Here is a 13,404-nt window from a genome sequence, read left to right as displayed (position 1 = left end):
TGTTTAGTCCGTAGAGCCGAATTGGGCCAATATTTTCAACCCAAAATATTAATAAATTAGGCTTGGGATTTATACTATTAAATTAATTATTCATTTATTTATTCATAATATATTAAAATATATTTTTTTGTTAGCATCTAAACTTTATCTTTATTGATTTTATTAAAACTTACAGTTATGATAATGTATGATTGAATTTAATTATAAAACGTTTTAATTTTTTTTTAACATATAGCCCAATGGGTGGACTTGAAATTTATAATTATTTTTTGAACTGGGTTTGGATAGATATAGAGACCCGATTTTAGGACCGGGTCGAAGTTGAGCAGACACAAAATCTCTTATTATGTATTGTCGGCCCAGCCCAATGTTTGTCCACCCCTAATCGTCACAACCACAATATATACATTGAAAGATAAAATTTAAAAAATAATAAATAATATATTTTATTTTATTCATATTACCTACTTGTTTGATTTATCACTTAAATTTTTATCAAATATTTTTTCAAACTTAATATTTTAGCAGTAAGCTGTATCAAACAGCAATAAATTAGCCAAAGAGAGAGCTTTAAGAAAAAGCGACATCTCAATTAGGTTGTTACATACCGTAAACCAATTGTGAGCAAACACCTTAACCAAAAACAAAGACAAAAGAAAATGAACATAATTGGAAAGAAGAAGCAAGCAAAGCATAAGCAATTGCATCAAAACAAATTACAAAACACTCTCTCAAACTAACTAATCAACAACAAAATCTTTTGTCAAGCGACTAAGCAATAAAATCCAACTAGAATAAGAGCAAAACCAAGACAAATAGCAAGTCATTAGCAAACTGTCTTCTCCAATGAATGAATTGACTCTGTAAGCAATTGCATCAAAACAAATTACAGAACACACTCTCAAACTAACAAATCAACGTCAAAGTCTTCTGTCAAGCGACTAAGCAATAAAATCCAACTGGAATAAGAGCAAAACCAAGATGAGTAGCAAGTCATTAGCAAACTGTCTTCTCCAATGAATGAATTAACTCCCCAGAGAGCACATCCATCTCCAAACCAAATAAAGCAGAATATCTTCTCTGCCATGCTTGAAACTGACACTGGTTAGCAAAGCACATATCAGTAATTCCAAAGTAAAATAAATAACCCAGTAACAACTTCAACAAAAGCTGAGAAAAGAATGAAAATTCATTGTAGTTATTCAAAATCATTAACATCCTGAAGAATATCCAACATATATAACATATTAACATCGCACAACATAATAGAATTATAAGGAGAGAGAGAGAATTATTGCCTACCAAATCTCTCACTAGTCCGGAAGCAACCAATTGCCAAGTTAGTGCACAAAGGTTGAGGTTATAGACCGTCACAAATCGAACAATTCAACCAATGATCGCCAAGACGGATGACTTTTTTGCTCGCCGGATGTACTGTAGACGCATTTCCAGGAACAACATTTCCATAGAGAGAGAATTGTAATTGGGATGCTTCTTCACTAGTTGATTGGCTACTCTTCTCTTCTTGCTCCTTGTACACAAGGTGGACTCCGAATTCCTTCACTTGAAAATCTTCATTTCCAACCACTGAAATATTTAGTTCATCCCCACCTTCCAATTGATTTTCAAACTTCCAATAGCTTAACCACATCAAATCCTCATCAGCTTCTGGAATGCCAAAAACCGATGGGGAATGACTTCAAATCAGACTCTTCGTCGTATTATTGATAATAGTATGTGCGTTACTAATGTAGGGATATTTTGTATTATTGGAAAGTGCATAAATAGAACACACACTCAAGGCTTGAATTTTGAAATGCGATGGCACAATAAAAGATATTGAAGATCCTGTATTTTTAAGATTAAACCAAGTTGGAATCTCGCTTCCCGAAAGATAAGCATAAAATATATGTCGACCATGACACCCCTGTACCAAAGAAACCATAATTTACAATTTTTTTATTAATTTTATTTTTGTTTATTTTGAGAGAGAGAGAGAGAGAGAGAGAGAGAGAGACCTGTAGGGGAAGCTTCATTGAATTCTTTGAGTACAGACTTGAAAGCATAACAGTTGGGCTTCCCATGGATCCTAAGTTGGGCAAGCCCAAATTAGTCATTATCTCCACGTCAATAATCCCTATGGGTTCTAACTTGAACTCACCCATAATCTCAATTATATTGTCCCACGTACCATGGACTAGCAATGGTCTCCAGTAGTTTTTCACAACAAATTGATTCTCCCAAGTGCTATTATATTCCATGGTAAATGGACCTGGATTAAGCCCACATTTTGAGTAGTACAAATCCTTCAAATTCTGCCACATTATATATGCATCATAAAGATGCTTTAATTCTATGGCTGATGGAAATGATTGAAATGTTACTTTCTCCACCAATGTACATCCAACGGCCGACAATACTTTTAAATTTTTCTCCACTGTAAGTGATTGAAGCCTTTCACACTCATCTAATTCAAGGATCTGAAGTCTAGTAAGACCTTCGATGCAATTCGGGAGGCTATAAATTGGATTATTGCTCAGATTTAATAACTGCAATGAGGATAGGTTGCTAAGATCCCTTGGAAAAGCATCCCCTGATAAATTGCAATCCACAAGACTTAAGTGTACGAAATATCGTGGTAAAAGAGCACATGAAATTTCTACACTTTTTCTTGGTTTCGATAGAGAAGGCCAGATGAATGAATACCATGGTTTGACCTCCTTAGTGGTAGAGAGTAATTGACTTGCGGCAATTCCATTTGCATTGATCTTTGTTAAAGAATTCATAGTCCCTATGTCTAGTGGCAGTTCCTTAATATTTGAGCAACCTGAGATGTCAAGTGTTTCCAAAAATTTGAGCATCACAATGCTTCTTGGAAGCTTCCTTAGATTTTTGCAGTCTTTTAAATTTAATAAAACAAGTCTCTGAAGGTGTCCAACAGATTCATGAACCTCTACCAGCCGTGCACAATTTTCAAGTATTAGTTGCTCAAGATTGGGTACTTCCAAGAAATTAGGAGTTTCGAAAAGGCAATGGGAATGACTAAGATCAAGCATTTTTAATGACTTGAGAAACTGTAATAGAAAAAAAAGAATGTTGGTTATTAATGTTTCTTTTAATTCTCGAAAAAAATTGCAATGAAAACAAAGAAATGAGTAACAAACCTTGGTTCCTTCCCAAACCTTTTGCAAGTTGTTGTACCGCATCTCTAGAACAACCGGGCTCTCTAAAGGGAAATCATTGCATATAGATTTGAAAGGGAATCCATGCCAACACAACCATCGTAATCCTTTCGGAAAATCTTCAAAGCTTCCATTGACTTGTAAATTGTTGAGTTGCAAAAGTTTTAGTTTGTGCATCCTTGCAAATGCATCAACTTCCAAAGCTATCTTATTTGAATTTTGACATTTTCTATTGACACCAAAGACTGTCTTGTCATATTTATCCTCCAAAACATTCATATCAAGTATGAGGCCTGCAATTTTTCCTTTCCCCTGACAATGAATGAAAGGGAGATGACATTGATCAAGAAGAGTAATGCTATAATGAATGAAAGGGAGATGACATTGATCACGAAGAGTAATGCTATACAAACAATTTTTTTGTACAAAATTCATACATAATGATAGAACTTTCATTTCAAATAGAGCAATGCTATAGACCACTAATTTATCATTACTAATACCATAACTAGTGAGGTGGCAATTGAAAAAAAAAAAAGAAGAAAAAAAAAACAAGGCACAAAACACATGTGGCAGTGGGTGGGACCCACTGCCACATCATTAGAGCCACCACTAATTAGTGGTCTAAAGCATTTTTGTTTCAAATAAAAACACCACCAATGTAACTTATGAATATATATATTTAATGAAGTTTCTAAGTTTGGATCATTATTTGACAGTAAATAACTACACAAATAGATACGAATATAAAACAAGAGTAGAATTAATTCTTACAGTATTTTCTCTCAATACGTTCAAGGAATCCTCATCATTCCAGAGTCTACTACGTTCTCCTGGCTCGTTAGGTAATTCTTAGTGAACAATTTCTCTTCTCATTTCTTGAACCAATTGATGCATCACCAACTTTTTGCTTTCATCAACTGCTAACAAACATCTATCAATGAGATTTTGAATCCCAACCGCTGTGTAAAAACCACATCCATCTAAAATTGTAACTACCCGATCTTCATCTATCCCAATAAAGAAACAAGCAACATGGAGGAATAAATTCTTGTCATGGTCATCTTGTAAAGAATCGTAGCTTATTTTGAGTTTTTCAATGACTTGATAATCAGGAATCGCTTTCAATTTTTCCAATTGACTTTTCCAGACATTTAAACTTTTTCCTGATAAAGAAGAACCCAAAACTTTTATAGCTAGTGGAAGCCCTCCACAGTATTGTACCACCCTTTCTGAATCCTCTGTGAAACCATCAATGGGACGGTTTTGCCCAAAGGCATGCCAACTAAAGAGCTCTAAGGACTCACCATAATCCAAAATTTCAACCTTGTGAATGTGGCAAACTTCATGAGCCCTTAGCAACCGCTCACGTCTAGTGGTTATGATGATTTTACTACCTTGAAAAAGCCAATCTCACATTCCAAGTACTACATCTAATTGGTCCATTGTATCCACATCATCAAGAATTACAAGAACTCTTTTGCAACATAATGCATCTTGAACAATTCCTTGACCAACACTGTACAACTTTGTCTTTCTTCCCTTTAAAATGTCTGAAAGAATTTGTCTTTGTAATTGAAGTAAACCATTTGGTTGTTTTAGAGTTTCTCTTACATTTGCAAGAAAACTACTACCTTGGAATCTTGAGAAGTTCGAATTATATAGAAATTTGGCAATGGTTGTCTTCCCTATTCCACCTATCCCACAAATTGCAACTATACCAACATCACTACACTCATCTTGTAACCAAAGCCCAATATTTTTGGCTCGAGAATGCATTCCAATCAAGTAGGGCGAATTGCCCAAGATTGTGCATCTTAGTTTGTCTACAACCACTTCTACAATTTTGTGGATAAATTTTGACTCGAATCTGAAGATAAGATCAAGATTTAAAAAAAAAAGCACAATAAGAATGCCATGACTAGAACTTAATTATAAATTTTCATACAATAATGAACAAAATGACTATGTTATTCTCTTTAATGAAACAATTGGACGAGTCCTAGATGAAAAGGAAAGGGTTTTCACAATCATGGTTGTACATCAACATTCTTTTTTTCTAATATAAATTGTTTTATGTGTTTTGTAATTTTTTTTTTTTTTTATTTGTTATTTATATAGTAAGCTAAGCTATTAAATTTTTTAAAGAATAGTCTTTTTTTTTTCCAATAAAATTTTTAGGGTTAATTATACCAAAAACCCCCTCAACTATTAGTAAATATCATTTCCCTCCACAACTATGAATCAATACTTTTTGACCCTTTCAACTATAAACGTGTATCATTTTCAACCATCTAGACCACCTCTAGAATTAGTAAATTTGTATGATTTTTATACTTAAAGAGGGTCAGCAAGTACAGATTCATAAATTGGGTAAAGTGATATACACTTAAAGAGGGTCAGTAGGTACAGATTCACAGATTGGGTAAAGTGATATGCACTACTAGTTGAGGGGGTCTGTCTTGGTGTACTTGACCCAAATTTTTATGGTTGCAAATGAATAACTTCATATCATCTTTCAAATAAATTAAAAGGGAGAAGCATACTAAAAATATCGTAGTTAATAAGTTTGAGTTTCTTTAGAGTGTTATGAAGAACGTCTTGTGAACCTATACCAATTTGAAAAGAAATCGACTTGTAGTATGTTGGGATATTCCCTCGAGGACAATTTAACTCCTATATTTAAAGGTTAACCTCTAAAAATTAAAAGACGTCAAACTCTTGTATTTTAAAAAAAAAAAAATTATCTCAAATTTTGATTAAATAATTCTTAATCTAAAAGACCCTCGTATGAAATGCTCTAATTATGAAATCCCAAAAAGGGTGGTGCAAATAATGCCTAGCTAAAAGAGGACATGGGAGGAAATTACCCATCAACTTGATTTTGTAAACTCATCCCTGCTAAATCTGCAGCTTCTTTGAGTGCTGCCCTCCATTCTTGTATCTTGCCTTTCCATTCATCTTTTTTTTCAGCCCCTTCTGTATGGAATCTCTCTTCATGCCTCGTGAATGCTTCTTCGAAACTTTCCATTTGGTTCCTCACATGGGCTGGATCCACGTGATAGAAGACAGGTAGCACTACATGCTCAGTAGTCCTTCTACGTTTGAGGATCATTACAAGTTCATCAAGACACCAGCTCGAAGAAGCATAGTTTTTTGAGAAGACAACTATTGAAATCCTCGACTCTTGAATTGCTTTATGCAATTCAAACTTAATATTTTCTCCTCTTTCAAACTCGTCATCATCTCTAAAGGTGCGAAATCCTCTATGCTTTAAAGCTGTGTAAAGGTGGTCAGTGAACGTCTTGCGAGTGTCTTCACCTCTGAAACTCAAGAACACATGATAACTACATGGAGAATCTGAAGAGGAGGCATCTTGGGCTCTAACAATCCCTATTGGATTAAAGCTCTGCAAAGAATTAAGGACAGAAGAGCTATGAGATCGGATGAATGCTATCTGTCAAGGCATCATATATATTTTATAGATGTAACTATATGTAACCATACATCGAAAAGGAAGGACTGAATAAAAAATAAAATAAAATAAAGGTGAGGAAATGCTACCATAATTTACCTGTTGATTTATGATTTATCCTGAAAGCTTCAAAGCGAGTGTGAATGGGCATTTTAAGGACACCTGTTTGTGGACATTTTCGGCATGGAAGAAGCTGCTTGGAAGTTGGGGTAATAATATATATATATATATATATATGAAAGGGGGTACAAATGTGTGGGAAAAGTGGTTGGATGAGCAAAGTTGGACACAAATGCTGAGAAAGTGGAGATTTTTATTTTTATTTTTTTATCAAATTCAGAATATTTTACATAATTTTAAAACTTGAAAGGGTCCATTTTATAATACATTTTTTTGGGGGGGTTTATATCATGTATAATTTATGATATTTTTAGTCATAACTAAAAAAATATAATGGGTCATAATAATCGAACGTCATTTGAAATATAATAACAACTCTAATACACCAAAATGGGTCACAACACCAATTGAGCCATAGCCAAAACATCTTGAATCATAACTAAAATAACAACAGTAACTAAATCATAACTGTAGACGCGCCCGTGGACCTCATGCTACAGTTCGGACTCAATTTGTGTTGCGGTTCTTAATCTGAACCAAAGAGTCCAAATCCGGCAAATCGTTTTGAGAAACAGATTTTTGAAAAGAAGTGCCAAACATGGACTGCTTTGCCAGATACAGAGTCGCCACCTAAATATTTTGAAATGGGAGAATTTAGGAAACCCTGACTCAGTGCCGAAGGCCACATGTCCGTCATCACCGGAGTTGTCTCGGCTCGGGAGCTTGGGTACGATCGGGGAAGGTCAGCTATGAGCACCCCCTTTCGCCCGATCCGAAGACCGGCCTCTACTAACCATGATATCCGATTTTGAAAACGTTATGTGTTCTTATCCCGGTTATTAGCCTAGAATTACTATGTTATGCGTGCAGCAAACAAGTATAGACTAGATTGCCTAATTTGGGAATAAGCATTGCATATCCGTTTGTTTTGAAAAATGCTTTGGATTTGCTACTCGCAAGTAGGCTAAAACACGGATTTCAATGAGTTTTTCCAACTCAAACAATCCAACCTTCACCCACAGGCATTCGAACAGTTTATCACATAAGCATCTAGCCACATGGTAAACATGCTGTCATGGCAACACTCACACGCATGCGGGATGCTAAAGCGTAAATACTTACATCGTACTCCGTGCCAAAACAAAAAAAAAAACTAGTTAGCAAACATGCATGTCCTAGCTCATGTTAAATTGCCTAATGCAACACATACAGGATGCAATTAGATAGGCTCGGCTGACCTAAACATGGCATGTGAAATGCGATCAATTGATGCACGTATTCAATTTGGAATTGAAATACAAATGCAGTTAGCGTGATGTACCGAGCCTAATGCATGCAACACAAATGCATGAATGCACGCATGCATAGCATAAGGTATGCTAAATTAAACGTGCCCTAATACTAACCATCAAAGCAGGCAAGTAAAAGGGAAGAAAGAAGTGGGGATTGGAAGACATACACACCACTCACGCACACTTATTACAGATTTGCCCTCACTCGGAGGGACCGAATAAATAATACAAATTAATTAACTACGCAAGCTAATTAAATATTACAAATTAATTAATTAATTAACAAATTAACTAATCTAGAAAAACAGTAAACCGCCTCGGGAGGAGAGCCAGATGCAACGCACGCCCGGTCCTGCTCGGAAATGCACCGCCATGCATAAGCTGCCTCTGTTTTCCTTCCTTCACTCCTCTGGAGGCTGCCAAAACCTCAGGACTACTTCCTTGGATGCTGGGAGACATTACCGGCTGCATGGAATTGCCACCGGCAGTGGTATGTGGCCATCGGCACAAAATGAAGCTGTCGGCAGAGAAATGATTGCCGGTCGGCACTTTACACTGCCGGTCGGCAGAGTGTTCCTGCAGAATCTGCAAATGACAGCAACAGAGGGCAAGGCAAAGCATGGCAGCACAATTCAAGGCATATATGCAACAATCATGTCCCTTATCATGGTAATGACTCAAAGGGGCATGTGCCACGATTCTCGGACCACCAATCACGCATTTCCATGCATGATGGCCCAAAGAATCAAGTATGCAACTTTCATGTCAAATGAAATGCAAGTCAAACAAACAAACCAAGGCCCAATTCCTATCACCAAGTCAAGGAACAAGGCATGCATGCAAGATGCAATGCAACCTAGGCATACAAGCTAAGGATGCAACATGGCATGGCAACAAACTTATGCAAGCATACAAGCAAACATGAGGCAATGCTAACCAATGAAAAGGTGGTCTTAAACATGATTTGGGCAGCTCTAATAAGGCCCAAAACAGTGGCTAAAATGACCAAAACAGGGGACCAAAACACATGCACACATACATATGATTAAGGGCCAACACTTAGGCGCAAATCAGACAACCCTCAAGCACACTTGAAAGGGGGAATCATGGACTAATTAGCATGCATTACAAGCCTTGAAAACATGTAGGAAATGATGCCAAATTAACCTACTCATGCAAGCTATACATACAACGAGGCCCAAGGACCTAAAGCATGATCATATGACTCATGAAGCAAATGACCAAATTGGGTCAAAACAGTCCCAAATCATGCAAAAACAAGCCTCAAGAATCACTTAGATGGCATCTAAGCAACCTAATCCTAGAGGTACGCATCATGGCACAAATATGAAGCATGGAGCATCAACTCTTGAAGCAACAAAAGGGCCACAAAATGCCAACATTTAGGCATGCTAAAAGGACTGAAATAACATGTAGGGTGGTTCCAAACCACCGAAATGATGCAAGCAACGCATACTACACATCCACATACTTGAGGCCAACAAGCCCGAATACAAAGGAGCTATACTAAGCATGCCAAATCTGACCCGAACAACCTAGGACAGACCTTAAACATGGCGAAATGTACACAAAACCTTCACAAGGTTAAGCCTAAAACATGCTTGAACAAAGGCTAACAACCTAAGGCCTATTAAGGCATAAATATGGCATTATAAGGTAGGTATGCTAAGCATGCATGGTGTACCAAAACCAACAATAAACAGAGGTATATTACAACATATTAAGCATGGAAAGCAGCCAAGACATGGTCAATACACACTTTAACATGATGCTCTCTCAAGAGGCCAAAAATGGTCCATTTCAAGGACAACAAGGAGAGGGGGTGGCCCTCCCCTTTTGGAGACTTCAAGGCACCATCTTCACCACTGAAATCCCTCAAGATTTCAGTAGTGAAGAGGCCCAAACACCAAAGTCTCGAAACTTGCACAAAATAGCACAAAATGGGGCCTTTCAAGGCCTAGGAGGGGTCAAACACCTCCAAACCACAAAACACTCTTAATAAACAATCAAGAGGGCCTAAAAACAGAACTTTTTTGTATTATACACTAAGCTCAAAAACGATTTTAAGATAGGTAAAAACAAGATGCAAAAATGGGGGAAAAAGGGGTAAGATTCTTACCCTTGAAGTCCTCTTCAACAATGGTGCTCCAATGGCCCTCCTTGGCTTGAATCCAACACCAAAACACCAAAATCAGTCCCTTAGAACCTCAGTAGCTAAGTGAAGGTGAAACACTTTGTGTTTGTGTGCAATAGTATGGACTAAAACACAATTTTACACACACAAGGGTAAAAAGAGAGATAGAAAGTGTATCAAACCCTAACCCTAGAACTCAAACCCTGGCTGTCTAAATATCTCTCAAGTGTTTCAAGTCTCTAACCCTAGCAACAAGAGAGAGCCCCTCTCTTTATAGAAGCTTTTGTCTTGTAAAGCTTACAAGACAAGCTTCATAAGAGGGAGATCCCTCCATACACGTGTATGGAGGGGAGCAAAAGCAAGACAGCTGTCTTAAAATATCTGCAAAAGCAGATGCACAGTAGTCGGCCGACCAAAAATGCCATCTTGGTCAAATTTAGTGCCGACCGGCACTAAACAGTGCCGACCGGCAACAAATAGTGCCGACTGGCAATAAACATTACCGGTGGAAGCAAAAACCAGCCGGTGGCCTCTAGCCACTGCCGATGGTGTGTGGGGATGCCTCACAAGGCATTCCCTGCCCTTCCAAGGCAAAACACAAGTGTTTGGTGCAAAACCAAACACTAAACGGTCGAGTTCGGAGATCCTGAGGCAAGGCGCGTAGCCGAGACCTCCGGGAACTCCAAACGAACACAAACATGGATGATCACCGAGTGTTCAAACGGTGACGTCCAAGTCTTGGGAACAGTCAAAAATGGGTTGTCTACAATAACCAACTCCGTAATTAGTCATAATAAACACCACAATTTTATTTTTAGTGGCAAAGAATTTTGTTTGATGAAAATTCAATATGCATAGGATGCAAAATCCAAATTTTTATGTGTAGAATTATTTTTTTTGAATAAAGTAATAGTTAAATTAATTTATATGGGTCATTTAGTACTATTAAGGAATTAGTTATGAGGTGGCTTCATAATTTTTATTACTTAGATGGTTAAGTTTGTAATTTTGGGAGATTGGGTTATAAGCCCACTTGGGCTTTAGGTCTTGGAAACATATAAGCACAAACAAATAGAGGTATTGGATGTTGTGGCTGCTGCGGCAGATTTAGGAGTAGTAAAAAAAAAAAACAAAAAAAAACAAAAACAAAAAAAAAACAAAAAAAACAGAGAAAAAGAGGAAGAAGAAAAGAAAAGAAAAAAGATTCATAGATTGGTGATTTTGATCTAATCATCTCTTGGAGGTAAGATTTTTTTTATGGTACTCCTAACTATTCCTTTCTACAAGTATCTAGTATGTGGTTTGGGTGTGCGTGTTTGGGTCTGATATGTGATAAGCAATCCTATTGGCTTTGACTTCTAACAACTATGGGTTAATATATGTTAAAAAAAAATAACAATAGAATAGATGAAGTCTTGAAGATTGAGGAAACTGTATTTTGGGGTTTGGGGTTTTGGATTTTACTTGTAGACTATATTATTAGATTATTATATTATAAAGAAAAGAATGATAGATGCATCATGGTGATCAATAATAATTGTTTATGTGGTATAATATTTTATTAGGTTTGTGTGATTGAAGTGGTGGAGCTGGGTGTTTAGAGTTAGTATTGGAATATTATTTTAAGCGTTTGAGGTAAGTAACCCTCTATCGCTGTTGGTTTATTTTTAATCCTATCGAATCGTTTAAAATCATAAATATTTATTCGTAGCTTTCCTGTTCTCTTAAAATAAAATATGGGTCAAGTATAAAACAACATCGAATATTATTATAAAAGTTATTTGAATATTTTGTGAAACTATTCTGAAAATTATACCAAATGTTTATTCCGAAAATATCGAATATTTTATTTAAAAGTTGTGTATTGTTTGAATTTTGAACATCACTCTAGTCTGACTATGATTTGGACCCTAGCCAATGGGGGTTATTTATTGGCACAGAAACTAGTTTCTTTTGGGGTTTTACCACCGGCCTATGTGTGGTTTTAGGCCTTGTCACGAGCTAAGTGACCGTAGTCATTAAGACTTGGGTTTTGTGAATCGATCATTGAACCATCTGAATATCGATCTATCAATTTTGGATAACGAAATTTCATCGAGTTACCCCATTGACTTTTAATTAAAATGTATTGCTACACTGTTTATTTTCAGCTATGAAACCATCTTACAAATAATCGTGTCATTTATTGATTTGCATCAAGAATTATATTTATTGGTTATCGACTATTTATTTACTTCTTTTTGATATACTTGATCCAGCTGGCAATGATGGTTGGTTATTTACTAGGCTGTCTAGCTTACCCTTATTTTATTTTTTTTTTAGATTCTGAAGAGTAGAGCTGCGCGGGATTTTTTTTACATGTGGGAGTGCCGAGAGTTGGACTATGATTTAAGTACTTGGATTATTTGTTTTGTTAATGGATTTTATTAGTGGACTTGGTGGATAATTTCATATGATAAGAATAATCAATTTTTATGGATTTTAGCATTATGATAATTAAGGATTTAATTGGAGTATTTTACATTGTTGGTTATGTGTTGGACTCTTAGCCTTGCATGCTCACTTAAATGAGTGTGCGGCGTTGTCACGGAGCTTGGGACGTGACAAACAATTAATCAAAACCAAAGACTACAATACTTGTAAGTGGATATATATATTTTTTAACTTGGTATAATTGTAAGTGGACATATAGTACACCTCTTTTTTGAAATGTGTATTATGGAATTTTTCAACTTAAAGTTATTTTGAATTTATATATCTTTATATTTTATTTTGTAAAATGATATTTTAAAAATACAATTTTAAATTTTGTTTTCAACTTCAATTAATTTATTAAAAAAAATTAATTCGTAATCATGTTTTGAAAATATACTTCAATATAATATAGAAATGAGAAATAAGTAAAAAAAAATTACTTAAATTTTAAAAATAAATTTCGACTACGAGTGTCTTCACCTCAAAAACCCAAGAACAAATGACAACTACATGGGGAATTGGAAGAGGAGGCTTGTTAGGCTCTAACAACGTCCACTAGATTAAAGCTCCACAGAGAATTAAGGACAAATGGGATGAATGCTATCTGTCAAGGCATCATAGATATTTGGGCAAATTACAAACACCCCCCTCGAGATTTGGTGAAAATACAGATTCCTCCCTGAGGTTTGAGAAATTACATCCCGC

General features: G+C 36.0%; 1 protein-coding gene across 1 annotated transcript in view; it reads right to left on the bottom strand.

Annotated features, from left to right (window-relative positions):
* Positions 1-996: 996 nt before the first annotated feature.
* LOC145791337 (disease resistance protein RPV1-like) overlaps positions 997-13,404 on the bottom strand; it is a 51,977-nt gene continuing 39,569 nt past the window's right edge. Inside the window, exons 3-10 of the mRNA XM_082871693.1 lie at positions 6,053-6,639; positions 4,600-5,052; positions 4,083-4,554; positions 3,165-3,494; positions 2,019-3,074; positions 1,869-1,927; positions 1,436-1,697; positions 997-1,170 (exon numbers count right to left, since the gene is read on the bottom strand). Coding sequence (XP_082727819.1) covers positions 997-1,170; positions 1,436-1,697; positions 1,869-1,927; positions 2,019-3,074; positions 3,165-3,494; positions 4,083-4,554; positions 4,600-5,052; positions 6,053-6,639 — 3,393 coding nt within the window. The remainder of the gene's footprint in view (positions 1,171-1,435; positions 1,698-1,868; positions 1,928-2,018; positions 3,075-3,164; positions 3,495-4,082; positions 4,555-4,599; positions 5,053-6,052; positions 6,640-13,404) is intronic.

This window comes from Camellia sinensis, chromosome 5 (assembly GCF_055761805.1).
Source record: "Camellia sinensis isolate YWXY chromosome 5, ASM5576180v1, whole genome shotgun sequence".
NCBI classification, from domain to species: domain Eukaryota; kingdom Viridiplantae; phylum Streptophyta; class Magnoliopsida; order Ericales; family Theaceae; genus Camellia; species Camellia sinensis.
This window is presented reverse-complemented; position numbering and strand designations above follow the sequence as displayed.